General features: G+C 33.4%; 1 protein-coding gene across 1 annotated transcript in view; it reads left to right on the forward strand.

Annotated features, from left to right (window-relative positions):
• The window catches only part of LOC149775991 (solute carrier family 49 member 4 homolog), a 58689-nt gene extending 46051 nt beyond the window's left edge, over window positions 1-12638 (forward strand). Inside the window, exons 12-14 of the mRNA XM_089941219.1 lie at window positions 385-503; window positions 3127-3309; window positions 9570-12638. Of these exons, the coding sequence (XP_089797345.1) occupies window positions 385-503; window positions 3127-3309; window positions 9570-9706 (439 nt within the window). The 3' untranslated portion in view covers window positions 9707-12638. The remainder of the gene's footprint in view (window positions 1-384; window positions 504-3126; window positions 3310-9569) is intronic.
• Window positions 12639-17168: the final 4530 nt, after the last annotated feature.

Genomic DNA, 17168 nt, shown 5'->3' on the forward strand with positions numbered 1-17168 from the left:
CACTGTAGACAGTCCTAAATGAAATGGTACCATTCTGACATCCAGCATGGCTTTCATGGCAGACATTTTGAAAATCTTGTTATTCCTCATGTACTAATAAACAAATCAACCAGGTGTTTTTGCTGAATTACTTCTTTTGATGTAAATATGTTTGGAAATGAAAATGGTGCATATAAAACATTCTATGTTATTGCAAGTGTAGCCATCTTGAAAATCTTTTCATTGCTACATCTTTTTGATAAATTCTCATAGTGACCTGGTTTTTAACAGAAAGACTTCTTATGATGTGTGTTTAGTCTTAAAAGAATGGTGCTAATCTGAGGACCATCTTGCTGCTCAAGAAGAATGGTGGCACTTTTATGGCTCCAGTTATTTGTTTTGTAGGCTTGCAGATATTTTCTCCCATCATATGAAGAAATTCATGATCATCTTATATGTGTCAGGGGGGATTTCTTTTGCCGTCTTTACTCTGGCTTTGTATGGAACAATTCCATCATCATCAGGTTAGTGTATTATATAGACTTACTTAAAGAATAATGGTTAATACTCTAATTGATTATATTGGAAAGTTTATATTTCATTATAAAAGCAAGTAATCAGTACTTATGCAATACAAATCAGATGTTTGACTTGCACATCATATTTGTTTTTAAAAAACAAACATTTGAAATTCAGTCAGACCTTTTCATATCAACAATCACATTTTTGTTGCTTATTGCATTCTAGCATTCTTATGCAATAGAGTAATTATTTTTTTATCAGACAGAATTTCATATCAGCTGATTGTTGATACAAATCCCTAAACCCATTACAACTGAGGTTAATCTAGGGTGTGGGAGGACGTACAGGTGGATATAGTTATATTATACACATATGCCAAAGTAATCCCTATGTCATATATTTTATGTACATAAAAAAATGTGAAAGTTCTCTCCTTCATTATCGTGTTTATCATGATAATGTGATCATGGATTTAATTCTGTGATGCCATAGACACTTAATTGTTTTAAAAACAAACTCATCCAGGATAATCTAAACTGAATAGATTTATGGATTGATGGTGTTACAATTTAGATGCTTTAAAACAGTAACGAGAAGAGACTGAAGACAACAAGCTTTTTAAAATTTAACAAATAATTTATTTCCCTAGAAAAACCTGGTAAAAATGAGAAAAAGAACTTAAGGTTTTACAAATCAAATCCAAAAATAATCCAAGAATTAAGAAATAGAAGTCCTAGAAATAAAAAGTCCTAAATGAATTTGAGTTGGAGTTCTGATAAAAAATCCAAGATGGAGGATGATAACGTTGTCCCGATGTGTCAACAGTTCCTTGCTGAACCACAGAAAATAATATTCTAGTTTTGAATTCCAAATATAATTTCAATAAATTTCTTTGTCCAAGAATTCAGTATGAGCACTTAAATATTCCCAGGGAAAAGAATTAATAATTCCATAAAATAGAATTTCAACTCAAACTGGTCACAACAAAACACCTTTAAGTGTCAATGGTTTTTAGCCCAACTGATTAAATTTTCTATAGAAAAGAGTTATACACTAATTTAAGATGCAAAAAAGATTCCCATATGTTGATGTTTCTAGAACTAGATAGAAGCTTTACATGCCAAACATCACGCACTCACAGTAGGGCCTCAATTTCACTTAATGAATCTACACTAAGAAAGAAAGAAAAAAAACTAGGTACTACGTCAGCATTTGATACAAAGTTTCTATTATTAGGTGTTTATGAAAAAAGCAGTCAGGTCAAATTAATTTCTGGAAATTGTCAAATCCAGTAAATAAAGTTACATTACAATAGTATGTAATGGAATAATTTTTTTTTAAAGCTAACAAACAAACAATTAAATTAAATCAAATATAAATTAAATGAAATATGCATAGTAATGAACATGCACACAGATGCCAAAGCTACATCATATATTTTAGTTACATAAAAAATATTAAGGTTCTGTCCTGCATTATAATGCCACCAATGTATTCATCCTATTACAAAAGAAAAAAAGAGGTTAATCTAGGATTATTGATGGATGGACATAGTAATGAACATGTACACTAATGTGAGAAACCAATGCACTTAAATACAAAATCGATGAAATCTCCAGCTATATTTTCAGAGTGAATATTGACCACATAGGACTTTCAATGGCTTGTGTGAAAACATTTTATTAGAATGGAGACTGAAGTAATTATAAAATTATGGAACTGTCAAATACAGATGTATATATTTTTAAAGGAACAAGAGATAAGTTTTATGAATGACATCTTGATTTATCAGCTTGACTACTAGATTACTTTGAAGTGGAAAGTACATATATTTTATGTTCATAAAAAGTTTGTTCAGGTTCCTCTGAATTGGCATTTTCTGTATTCATACCCTCTTAACACCCCCCCCCCCCCATAACACATGCGCATGTGTATTTTTGAGCTTTTGTGTTATATCATGGTTTGGTACAAAATGCAGTCAGCCATTATGGGTGTGTGTGATATGGATTTTTAACATAGCTTTAAAAAAAATTCAGTCATTTCACTACAATGTCTGCAAAGTGACAGTTTATAGTTATGTCTAGCACTAGGGCATCATGCCGCAGACATGTAGTATGATATCCCACCCAGTCACATTTGCCTGACACCAATCTGACCAGTCCTAACAATAACCTTTTAATGTTGAGCTATTAGAACCATTTTTATAAGTCTTTGGTATGACTAGGCCAGGGTTTGAACAAACGATCTCCTGCATTTGAGGCAGACACTCTAACCACTAGGCCACCGGAGCAGTAGCCAACCATTGTGGACCTCATCTGGTGTGTTATGAGTGTGTTATAATGAGGGAACAGCTGTATATAAGGGTATGATATAAATAAAAATCTGATCCCCACTGAGAATGAAAAAGCATTGAGCATACAAGATTGTTGACAATAATAATAATCATCATCATCATCATCATCACCATCATCATCATCATCATCATCATCATCATCATCATCATCACTTAAGCACCTGTTGATAGAAAACCTGGTAATGACAAGGTTGAAGATAGCATTGAGGTTAATATTTTTGTTTCTTAGATTACAACACATCATGACAGTTCGTTTTTATTGCATTTTTCAGGAATACTGTATGCAACCATTATTTTAGTTGCATTACTTTTGCCTGCCTCAACACCACTATTTTTTGAGATGTGTTGTGAAGCTACATACCCAGTAGCTGAGGGGATAACAAACTTTGCCCTCACATTGATGAATAATATAGGAGGTTTGGTGTTCCTACTAATCCAGATGATACCTAATATAGGTAAGTACATGCAGTGATCAGTAATGTAGTAGATTTTATTGCTCCAATTAATTCAGGTAATACATTACATTAGTAATAGATGTAGTGATCAGTAATGTAGGAGGTTTGGTGCTCTAATTAATTCAGGTAATACATTACATTGGTATTAGATGTAGTGATCAGTAATGTAGGAGGTTTGGTGTTCCAACTAATTCAGGTAATACAATACACTTGTACATGTAGTGATCAGTAATGTAGTAGATTTTGTGCTCCAATTAATTCAGGTAATATAATACACTTGTAAGTACATGCAGTGGTCAGAAATGTAGATTTTGGTGTTCCAACTAATTCAGGTAATACATTACATTAGTAAGTACATGCAGTGATGAGTAATGTAGGAGATTTTGGTTTTCCTACTGATTCAGGTAATACATTACACTTGTAAGTACATGCATTGGTCAGTAATATAAGAGATGTATTCCTACTAATTCAGGAAATACATTACAGTGGTAATAGATGCATTGGTCAGTAATATAGGAGATGTTGTATTCCTACTAACTCAGGTAATACATTACAGTGGTAATAGATGCATTGGTCAGTAATATAGGAGATATGGTGTTCGTACTAATTAAGGTAATACATTACATTGGTAAATAGATGCAGTGATCAATATTGTTTAATACTGTTGAAGGTTTTGGTGTTCCTGCTAGTTCAGGTAACACATTGCATTGGTAATAGATGCAGTGATCATTAATGTTTAAATTTTGGTGTTCCTGCTAATTCAGGTAATACATTGCATTGGTAATAGATGCAGTGATCATTAATGTTTAAATTTTGGTGTTCCTGCTAATTCAGGTAATACATTGCATTGGTAATAGATGCAGTGATCATTAATGTTTAAATTTTGGTGTTCCTGCTAATTCAGGTAATACATTGCATTGGTAATAGATGCAGTGATCATTAATGTTTAAATTTTGGTGTTCCTGCTAATTCAGGTAACACATTGCATTGGCAATAGATGCAGTGATGATTAATGTTTAAGTTTTGGTGTTCCTGCTAATTCAGGTAATACATTACAGTGGTAATAGATGCATTGGTCAGTAATATAGGAGATATGGTGTTCGTACTAATTCAGGTAATACATTACATTGGTAAATAGATGCAGTGATCAATACTGTTTAATACTGTTGAAGGTTTTGGTGTTCCTGCTAGTTCAGGTAACACATTATAATGGTAATTAGTCATCATTAAAGTTAGAAGGTTGGGTGTTCCTATTAATGGAGGTAAATATGTGGGTTATTGCTTTTTTTAGTTAGCAGCTGAATGCAATGTATGACAAACTCTCATGAATGTATGAAGTTGCAGTTTTTAATGGCTTGCAATGAAACTTGGTAAATGATATGGTCACCATTTGAAGATGTGCAGTTTGACAAATTACTTTGCTCTGACAATTTTTTAAAAGAGTTATTGCCCTTTTTGTGTTGCAGCAGAATATAACGTGTTATTTAATGTTTTGAATGAAACTAGTCCAGTTTTTGATAGATCAGTGATCAGTGTACATAATATGGTCATCGTCTGAAGATGAGCATGTTGACAAATCACTATGCTGTTGCATTTGTTAGAATTATTGCCATTTTGACTTGCAGGTGTGTGATAAAATCATGTGAATGCAACTAGTCTCAGAGATGTCAATGACTAGCCATTAAATTTGGTATGGTCATCATTTAAAGAAGTAAATTGTGACAAATCACTTTTGAGGGGGGGGGGCTGATTTGGTCCAGTGGTTAGCATGCTTGACTAAATTCCAAAAGGATGCAAGGTCAGATCCTATCATCAGACTTGTCTGAGTCAGCTATCATGATGTGTTCTTGGGCAAGGCACTATAATCCAATTACCTTGGCACCAAAAAACCTACCTGTTTTGCTGTGCCATGCATCACCAAGCCAAACCAAAAGAAATCACGTTGCTCCCAATCTTTGTTAAGAGATATACTTGCTGTCTTGCAGCATATAATATAATCTTGTGGATGCATCTTGCCCTACAGTTTTTGATGGCTGACTGTGACACTTGGTAAATATTATGGTCATTTTATGATGATGTGCATGTCAGCAGGTCAGTCTACCATTGGGATATTTTTGTTGCTCAGTTTGACTTGTAACTGGTTGGTGTACTTTACAGAATATTGTGAATGCAGATAGTTTCAAAGTATTCAGTGTATTGTTATGAATGTTATACATGTTATGGTCTTGTTTTGAATGTTATACATGTTATGGTCTTGTTATGAATGTTATACATGTTATGGTCTTGTTATGAATGTTATACGTGTTATGGTCTTGTTATGAATGTTATACATGTTATGGTCTTGTTATGAATGTTATACATGTTATGGTCTTGTTATGAATGTTATACATGTTATGGTCTTGTTATGAATGGTATACACGTTATGGTCTTGTTATGAATGTTATACATGTTATGGTCTTGTTATGAATGTTATACATGTTATGGTCTTGTTATGAATGTTATACATGTTATGGTCTTGTTATGAATGTTATACATGTTATGGTCTTGTTATGAATGTTATACATGTTATGGTCTTGTTATGAATGTTATACATGTTATGGTCTTGTTATGAATGTTATACATGTTATGGTCTTGTTATGAATGTTATACATGTTATGGTCTTGTTATGAATGGTATACATGTTATGGTCTTGTTATGAATGGTATACATGTTATGGTCTTGTTATGAATGTTACACATGTTATGGTCTTCATCATCTGATGCCCATGTCAGCAAATGCTCTCCCATGTTTTGTTAGAGTGATTTCACTTTTTGTCATGCTGCTGAATGCAGTGCAAATCAGATTTTTGTGAATGTAACTTGTTTGTGTTTTTTTTTTATTGATCGTTGTGAAACTTTGTACATTTATTGGTCATTATATAAAAATGTGCATATTGATAAATGTTTTTGGGAAAGAAGCACAATATATACACCATAGTCAACAAGCAAAATCTGAACAGGAACCCTAACTGATGGGGAGTGATGATAACAAATGAAATTGGATGTTTTCCTGTATGTTGTTTATCATGCATGAATTTCATGATGTAATCCAGCTGGTGTATTGAACATTGTGGCATCTGTACATAGGCATGTTGTAATGGTAATTGTGGCATCCTATATAGGCATGGTATAATGGTGATTGTGACATTATACATAGGCACGGCATAATGGTCATTGTGGCATTATACATAGGCATGCCATAATGGTCATAGTGGCATCTGTACATAGGCATGACATAATGGCCATTGTGTCATCTGTACATAGGCATGGCATAATGGTTGTTGTGCCATTATATATAGGCATGGCATAATGGTCATAGTGGCATCTTTACATAGGCATGGATACTGGTCATTGTGGCAATATACATAGGCATGGCATAATGGTTGTTGTGGCATTATACATAGGCATGGCATAATGGTCATAGTGGCATCTTTGCATAGGCATGGTATAATGGTCATAGTGGCATCTGTACATAGGCATGGCATAATGGTCATTGTGGCAATATACATAGGCATGGTGTAATGGTCATTGTGGCATTATACATAGGCATGGTGTAATGGTCATTGTAGCATTATTCATAGGCATGGCATAATGGTCATTTTGTCATTTGTACATAGGCATGGCATAATGGTTGTTGTGGCATTATACATAGGCATGGCATAATGGTCATAGTGGCATCTTTACATAGGCGTGGTATAATGGTCATAGTGGCATCTGTACATAGGCATGGCATAATGGTCATTGTGTCATCTGTACATAGGCATGGCATAATAGTTGTTGTGGCATTATACATAGGCATGGCATAATGGTCATAGTGGCATCTTTACATAGGCATGGCATAATGGTCATTGTGTCATCTGTACATAGGTATGGCATAATGGTCATTGTGGCAATATGCATAGGCATGGTGTAATGGTCATTGTGGCATTATACATAGGCATGGTGTAATGGTCATTGTAGCATTATTCATAGGCATGGTATAATGGTCATTGTGGCATTATACATAGGCATGGCATAATGGTCATTGTGTCATCTGTACATAGGCAACTTATAATTAACTTATTGGTTGGGAAAAGAAAAGTGGAAAAGTGTGAACTTATTTCATTAATATATACCATTGTTTGATTTTTTTTAATGAAATATGTGTTTGTGTATGAAATGTATATGAAATGATCTAATTGATGGCATAATACAGTACACTGATATAGAGGCATGGTGGCATCCTGTATCATGCCCAGTGGTGACTTGATAATTGATACACACAAGTTTATCAGAGAGGTTTCACAAAGTTAAATTACAAAATTATTATTTTTAAATTCTAAAGATGTTAGTCATAATGGCAACTACAGGTAACTTTTTGTATCTGAAATAATAATTCCTATATACAGTCAGCCACACTGTATCATAAATTCTTTCATATATCTTGAGATAGTAATTCTGCCTGAACAAAAAATTATTTGGCTTATTCTTATTGTTGTTATCTTCCACAGATTTTATGCATCAAAGAACAAACCCTGAGTAATAAGAATTAATCATAATTTGGAAATTGTATGTAATCATTAATTAATATCATTCAGTAGTGCTCATTAATGTGATATAGTCATTCTCATTAATGTCATTCAATAGTGCTCATTAATGTGATTTAGTCATTCTCATTAATATCATTCAATAGTGCTCATTAATGTGATTTAGTCATTCTCATTAATATCATTCAGTAGTGCTCATTAATGTGATATAGTCATTCTCATTAATGTCATTCAATAGTGCTCATTAATGTGATTTAGTCATTCTCATTAATATCATACAGTAGTACTCATTAATGTGATTTAGTCATTCTCATTAATATCATTCAATAGTGCTCATTAATGTGATTTAGTCATTCTCATTAATATCATACAGTAGTACTCATTAATGTGATTTAGTCATTCTCATTAATATCATTCAGTAGTACTCATTAATGTGATTTAGTCGTTCTCATTAATATCATTCAGTAGTGCTCATTAATGTGATTTAGTCGTTCTCATTAATATCATTCAGTAGTGCTCATTAATGTGACTTAGTTGTTCTCATTAATATCATTCAGTAGTGTTCATTAATGTGATTTAGTCATTCTCATTAATATCATTCAGTAGTACTCATTAATGTGATTTAGTCGTTCTCATTAATATCATTCAGTAGTGCTCATTAATGTGATTTAGTCATTCTCATTAATATCATTCAGTAGTGCTCATTAATGTGATTTAGTGGTTCTCATTAATATCATTCAGTAGTACTCATTAATGTGATTTAGTGGTTCTCATTAATATCATTCAGTAGTGCTCATTAATTTGATTTAGTCATTCTCATTAATATCATTTAGTACTCATTAATGTGATTTAGTCATTCTCATTAATATCATTCAGTAGTGCTCATTAATGTGATTTAGTCATTCTCATTAATATCATTCAGTAGTGCTCATTAATGTGATTTAGTCGTTCTCATTAATATCATTCAGTAGTGCTCATTAATGTGATTTAGTCGTTCTCATTAATATCATTCAGTAGTGCTCATTAATGTGATTTAGTCATTCTCATTAATATCATTCAGTAGTGCTCATTAATGTGATTTAGTCATTCTCATTAATATCATTCAGTAGTGCTCATTAATGTGATTTAGTCAGTCTCATTAATATCATTCAGTAGTGCTCATTAATGTGATTTAGTCATTCTCATTAATATCATTCAGTAGTGCTCATTAATGTGATTTAGTCATTCTCATTAATGTCATTCAGTAGTGCTCATTAATGTGATTTAGTCATTCTCATTAATGTCATTCAGTAGTGCTCATTAATGTGAATTAGTTGTTCTCATTAATATCATTCAGTAGTACTCATTAACGTGATTTAGTCGTTCTCATTAATATCATTCAGTAGTGCTCATTAATGTGATTTAGTCATTCTCATTAATATCATTCAGTAGTGCTCATTAATGTGATTTAGTCATTCTCATTAATATCATTCAGTAGTGCTCATTAATGTGATTTAGTCGTTCTCATTAATATCATTCAGTAGTGCTCATTAATGTGATTTAGTCATTCTCATTAATATCATTCAGTAGCACTCATTAATGTAATTTAGTTGTTCTCATTAATTATTGTCATTCAGTCTTTCTTAATTCTGTTTAACAGTTCATATTGTTAGTCGTTACATATATACTGTATTGTGTAAACCTCTGGGTTTTTCAGGTACCATGTGGGAAAATTGGTGCTGTCTAGGGTCCATTGTATTCTGCTTGCCAGTATTGTTCTTACTGAGGGACCGCTACAATCGACTAGAATTAGACGAAGGAAGTGCCAGACATATGGCTGATTCCAACACTTAAAATTCTTTCTGAGTCAGCAGTAATGAAAATTATTGAAGTTAATTTATTGCTAAATTCGTGATTTATAAAGTGTTTGATATCTTTGTTGTGAAACAAAAATTCAGAAATGTTGATCTTATTCCTTACAAATATCTAGTCATTGTCAAGTTTATGAAGTGTCTCAGAATTTCATTGGTGCATTCTGGTCATCATAATGTGACTTGAATATCAATCAGATGTAAAGTTGGTAATTACCTCTAAAAAACAGCTTTCACTTTAGTACAATTCACTGTGGTGAATGCCTTGGTTACTCCAGTGTCTGTCATAAAATATGTTCACGGTTTGATGAAGACTAATGTTTATGTTTCAGTTAGTAATTTATATTTCGTTTTAAGGGATGATTCTGTTACATTTTGACTGTGACTTGCTTAATGAAAAGTGTTTGTGTAATATTATGATAGGCATGCTGGTATCTTTTACCAGTGCACATAGATGTACTTCCTGTTCACATCAATCTGATGTCAATGAATGTGTTGATTGTAATTAGTCTCATATTCAAGGTTGCACCATTGAAACATAACAGCAGCAAAGGATAAGACTGTTGGAATCAAAATCTGACACTTATACTACCAAACAAAAAGGTGTATTTCTGATTGCACAGAAATGTACTACAGTTTCTCCTCAACTGAGATTTTACTCAAGATAATTCTAACACTTGTATTATTGCCTGCCACAGATTTAGTAGAAAAGATAAACACCATTGAAGAAGTTTATAAATAAGTTAAAAAAATTATGCCAACTTGAGAATTCCTCCTGAATGCATGGTCAGATAGATGGACATAGGGTTTTTACTGAAAGACTTCTTATGATGTCTGGTTGGTCCCAAATAAAAATGGCAATGCTCAGACATCCAGTGTGACCAATGTGACCACCACAGAAGCCATCTTGGAACTCTTATCACTACTTCTCCTGAGTAATGGCCATATTAGCAGGGTGTTTTCAGTGAAAGACTTCTTCTGATATGGCTGGCACAATGTCCATCTGGTAAACCTTATTTTCACTACCAGTACTTCTAGCTGGCTGGTCATATTGATATTGCGCTTTTACCAAAAAATGTCATATTTCTTGAATGTTTAAATTAAAAATAATTATTCTTTTTTAAACATGCAAAAATCATAACTAAACAAATTATTTTGGAATCCAGACTGTTTGAAAAATAAAAGTAGTAGTATGCACCACTTGGGGTTCAGTTGGATTTCCACATGGTAAAAGTATGAGAATCACTTGGGAGTCGTACTGAAAATCCGGTGTTAAATCAGTTCATAAGATTAACATAGGAAAGGCACTTGGGAGTCATACTGAAAATCCAGTGTTAAATCAGTTCATAAAATTAGCATAGGAAAGGCACTTGAGAGTCATACTGAAAATCCAGTGTTAAGTCAGTTCATAAGATTAACATAGGAAAGGCACTTGAGAGTCATACTGAAAATCCAGTGTTAAATCAGTTCATAAGATTAACATAGGAAAGGCACTTGGGAGTCATACTGAAAATCCAGTGTTAAATCAGTTCATAAAATTAACATAGGAAAGGCACTTGGGAGTCATACTGAAAATCCAGTGTTAAATCAGTTCATAAAATTAACATAGGAAAGGCACTTGGGAGTCATACTGAAAATCACGTGTTAAATCAGTTCATAAAATTAACATAGGAAAGGTACTTGGGAGTCATACTGAAAATCCAGTGTTAGATCAGTTCATAAAATTAACATAGGAAAGGTACTTGGGAGTCATACTGAAAATCCAGTGTTAAATCAGTTCATAAGATTAACATAGGAAAGGCACTTGGGAGTCATACTGAAAATCCAGTGTTAAATCAGTTCATAAAATTAACATAGGAAAGGCACTTGGGAGTCATACTGAAAATCCAGTGTTAAATCAGTTCATAAAATTAACATAGGAAAGGTACTTGGAAGTCATACTGAAAATCCAGTGTTATATCAGTTCATAAGATTAACATAGGAAAGGCACATGGGGGTCATACAAGAAATTAGCATGGGTTATGTCATGATGCTGTCGTTACTGGGGAAAAGGGCAACAGTGTTACAAGTGGCTGACCTCAGTGGACATCAATACGTGCTATTCTCAGTTAAATGTGTGAAACTCTATGTGAATTGCTTATAGGGTCAAAACGGTTTATACAGTCAAAAGTATTTATAGGGTCAAAAGGGTTTTTGGGGTCAGTATAAACAGACAATTACATATACAACACAAAGACAAAAAATTGCTGTGAGGCAATAGTCCAAGAGTATATCTTTTTGAGGCAAATTAGTGGCCCTGAAAAGGGCCGTTGGGTTTCTTCTATTTCTTTCAGTTCTGCACCACCTCCTCAGTTTGTCTAGTAACTTCTTTCTTTTTCTCTTCTTCAGGTCATAGCTCTACATTTTCCCTGCACCTTCATCCAAATTTTATTCAGCTTGTCAAAGTCTTCCTTTTTCTTCATATTTTCCTTTTCTTTTCTTTCGTTTGCCCAGGTAGCCTTTTTCTTTACGACTTCCTCTTCCATCAATTTCCTCACAAGACTTTCTGCTATCTTGAAAGCAGCTGTTTGCCATCTCACACTTCTTATCAGTGGGTAACACCAATCTATGCAGGTCTCTAAAATTTAAAAAATACTCGCCTCTATCAAATCCATGTAGCCATCATTTTACTGACACTACAGTGTCCATAAGTAACCAGTTCTTTCATTTTCATCTCTTCCTCCTCCATTATCTCTTTGACAAGGTCCCTGGCAGTTTTTTAAGGCTGCATCTTACCTTGTCATGAAGTCAAGACTGACTGGGTACTTCCAATAGGTCGCTATCTTTTCTAGAACATAATCAACATCATCCAATCCATAATGTCTATCAAATCGTTCACTGAATTCATTTTTAGTATGTGTTCACTAATCATTGAGGGTAACCCAATGGTGTACAGAGCACATTATGTGCTTGAAGCATTGACATAAAGAAAAACATTCATCCCTCACACAAACTACATACTACCTAATAAACCATAACATCCAAATTAGTATTACACAGGCTGAAAAGAAAACACTATTAGAAACACACACTATACCACATACCCAATACTAACAAATATCGGAGAAAAGATATTTTTTAAAAGACAAAGACAAACCATACAAACACCAAACACTATCACACAACCAAGGGCAGTTAGTGTTTATAGACACACCACTAAGACCTCATATAAACACGTTTGTAAAGAAAGAGTTTTTTGCTGGTGAAAAAACAACACACACACACCAGCTCTTAAACATACAAATACAAGCAATTTCTGGCAAATTTAATAGGATCTCATTTCTAGAGTGTGGTTGGCTCTGAAAATGGCCTTTCCCCTCCAGTTCACTTTGTTAATGCCTACACCTTCCAGGCCTAGATCCACACACACACTGTTGCCTCCATTTATCTATACCACGTTGATTAATCACAATAGGGAGTGCTGAGGGGACATGTGTGGCTTCAGAACCACAATCTTACATTTGGGGCATTCTCTCTTTCCCTCACCACTCTAAGTGGCACATCACCAATGGATGCTGTGGTGGCTGTGGTTTTGACCACTGGGGCTCCCACTCTGAGTGCTGATGTTCCGACTCCAGGTAATAATTCTCAATTTGAGGGACACCAGCCCTCTGTCATGGTGGTTGGTGATGTGTTGCTGTCATTACCACAGGCTTCACCTTGTAGGTCTGCCATATCAACAGATGGGGGAGTACCACATTTTTCTTTTCCTCTTTTGGTATCTTGACCTTTGCCTTTTCCCCTATCTTGTTTTGATGTTGTTGATATTCGGTAGCCCAGCGTCCTTTTCTTGACAGATACAGCTATAGTCTTGACTTTTATCTCAATTGGAGGATTACTCTGAAATATACATTCTTATAGCTTTAAGCAAATCTCTGACCAGCAGGTCGATCTGTGCTTATGCTTCATGCTTATTGATTGTTTTATGAACTGAATGAATTCTCTAAATCTAAGACACTATTTCTACCTGCTGCATATGAAACCTAGTCAAACAAAATTTTTGCAATCAAGATGAAACAGTTCTAGTGAGAAACTAGAAGAAAGTAAGAGGCACCAATGTGCCATATTGCCGTACACACACAAGCTGAAGTGTTAGTTCAAATCCATGCATGCAGTTTTAAAGATGACATGAGTGAGCCTCAATCAATGTCCTCCACTTCTGTCACAAAACCATAAGAGTCCTGATTCATCCCCCAAAAAGTTTGTCCCCTAAAATTATTGTCACATTTAAAAGATGCGCAGAGTACACTTCCAGAAAATTGAGAATGAGGGCTTACACCTACACCATGCAATGTAAAGAGTTCAGGTAGTGTGTACAACTTTGTCAAATTAAATTTTGTAATCAAGATGAAATGATTACATTTTTCCTAGGAGAAAGCAGACACCAAGCTATATAAACACTTCCTGTTTTGTACAATGGTTCAAATATTCAGTACTGATCCAATGTCACAGTGTCATGTAAGCATATCTGAAAGAAATATACCAAACATAATTTCTATTTGTACAAGCCTGACTTTGTGTAATATTTAAAAACTTGACTATTGAAAACAAATTTGTGTCTAAACAATATGAGGAGATTTTATCCATTTTATAGAATAATCCCCTTGTAGATCCATTTTATAGAATAATCCCCTTGCAGTTCCATTTTATAGAATAATCCCCTTGCAGATCCATTTTATAGACGAATCCCCTTGTAGATCCATTTTATAAAATAATACCCATGTAGATCCGTTTGATAGAATAATCTCCTTGTAGATCCATTTTATAGAATAATCCCCTTGCAGATCCATTTTATAGAATAATCCCCTTGTAGATCCATTTTATAGAATAATCCCCTTGTAGATCCATTTTATAGAATAATACCCTTGTAGATCCATTTTATAGAATAATACCCTTGTAGATCCATTTTATAGAATAATCCCCTTGTAGATCCATTTTATAGAATAATCTCCTTGTAGATCCATTTTATAGAATAATACCCTTGCAGATCCATTTTATAGAATAATACCCTTGTAGATCCATTTTATAGAATAATCTCCTTGTAGATCCATTTTATAGAATAATCCCCTTGTAGATCCATTTTACAATAACTTGAAAATGAGTGTTGTTTCAGCACCACTCATGAAGTGATTTTAGTCGTTGCACACATCATCTGCCTTATTACAGAATTATGCATGAATTTAGAATTCATATTTAAGTCATTTGAGACTGAAAATATATTAAAAATATGTTTAAAATCCTTTAATTCACTGGTTAGTAAGGTGGTAAAATTACATGTATACTTCATCATAAGAGTTTCATTCTTTACAAAGCCAATCACTAAGGTGAAATAAATGATAAGCAGGTCAAGAATGACACACAAGTGTGAATGAAGGTCACATAAACAAAGCTTGTAATTTTTAGTACAATTGTCCTATGGAGAGCTAAAATGTGTTCTAACATTGAATTGGTTCAGTGAGATTTGAAGGTCATAATAGGACTGTTTGTGTATATTGATGACCAATTTATTGTGAAAGGGAATAATATGATTCAAGTTGTTCTAGAAATTATTATGAATCAGAGATTGTTTATTTGAATGCAAGTGGACACTCTATAATGACTATATGCATAATTTATTTTATTCTTGTGCAGTTATGCTAGAGCTTGTATGAGTCAGTGAGAGGAAAATAGTGATTTATAATTGTTGGAGTGGATAATCATTGGGATTATGTGATTATATTCAAGTACATGACTATTTAATTAAGTCAGATTATGTGACACTTTCCAAAACTTTAGTGATATCCTACACTCATGAGATTTCATTGAAGTAAAAACATTTGAATTAATAACTATAGATTTCAATATTGTTCTGTGGTAGCAAGTTTCAGTCATTATACCTTGAAACAGTTTTCAGATTAGTAAGAAACTTTATAGTATAATTAGGATTATTATGATTACATTCTAGGAATTCATACACTGTAAATTATTTTTTAATTCTTTCAATTTGCTTGATTCTGCATTTTATTTCAATAAATTTATATTTTGGAAAACTTGAATGCTTCTTTGGGTTTTATATAATCTTGTAACTTCAGTTTAAACCCCTAGATGTAGAAACTTTGTGTCCAGTATTATATTTCTGGTTCTTCATGATTTACTCTGCACTTCAGCAGAACATGCAAAATTAAGAACAAAAGAAGAAAATTTCATTGGGAGCATATGGCCATATATGCGAAAAGCTTGGATGTGCCATTTTTAATTTCATGAAAACAAGCATGAAATACTACATCAGTGTGTAATTCTTTCATGGGGCAAAACACTGTCGCTGTGTATAAATGAGCTATTGATTCATTCAAGAACCATTCTAATGCCAGTATCAGTTTATCAATAGTTTTATTGAATTGAATGCACAATGGATATTTCATTTCGTCACATGTATTCAGAAATCAGGTCATAGGAAACATACCAATTTGTTGCACAAGAATTTTCTGCTGTTTTGTTTTATATGATTTTACAGGCTTGACAAGAGAGACTCGGGTAACTACATTTGGGCTTATATGATCAAGATTGCCTCATTTCTGGCATCTGTTCTGTATAAAAGATGTCAATCTCCACTGATGGATTTCGATATTTTGGCAAGTGTCTACTGTGTAATGTTTTGAAGTCAGTGCAAAAATACTAAAAAAACAGGGTTCCTACACTAGTGGGAAATGGGGAAAAAGACTGGAGAAATGATAATTGTTTTCCCGACTGTGAAAAGTCCTTGAATTTTGCAAACATTGATGAAAGTCAGGAAAAACCCAGAAATTTTCCACCACCACTTTGGCGCCCAAAACAATCACATAATTGAGTCATAACTAAATTACTCATGAGTTAAGTTGATCGAGTTCTAATCAGAATATTCGGAGGGTTCTGTATAGATCATTTAGTTGCTTGCAATAAACATATATACTGAGTCAATGCAAACACCCAGTGGATTAGTCTAGTAGACTTTTATTTTCAAAATCAGCTCGATATCCATATCTTTCCTTACATGGAAGGTATGAAAACCAGTCTAGCATCACAAGAGGCAATATGGTGATGGTCTAGCAAACTTGAAACATTAGATTGAGTGATACATGCATGAAATGGATATAAAAATTACTTATTTTCTCAGAAATTGTGACTATTAAAATCGTTATGTCTTTAATCTGCTGAAAGGAAGATAAAACTATATCGTTAATGAAATGTAACCTAGTACTCGCAATTTGCATTGATAGTTGCATGAGTAAACAAATCTAACAACCCATATTTTCAAATGTTGTAGAGAAAAAAAATAAAAAAATATTAAATGAAAGTCGTATACTGGCTGTAAAAAGAAAAAAAGAATATAAAATTCTCCATATTTATACATTCTGAGAACAACTTCTTGAGTTTTGTTGTATCACATG

The sequence above is a fragment of the Sinohyriopsis cumingii genome, chromosome 18 (genome assembly GCF_028554795.1).
Source record: "Sinohyriopsis cumingii isolate HCF-2022 chromosome 18, ASM2855479v2, whole genome shotgun sequence".
Taxonomy (NCBI): Eukaryota; Metazoa; Mollusca; class Bivalvia; order Unionida; family Unionidae; genus Sinohyriopsis; species Sinohyriopsis cumingii.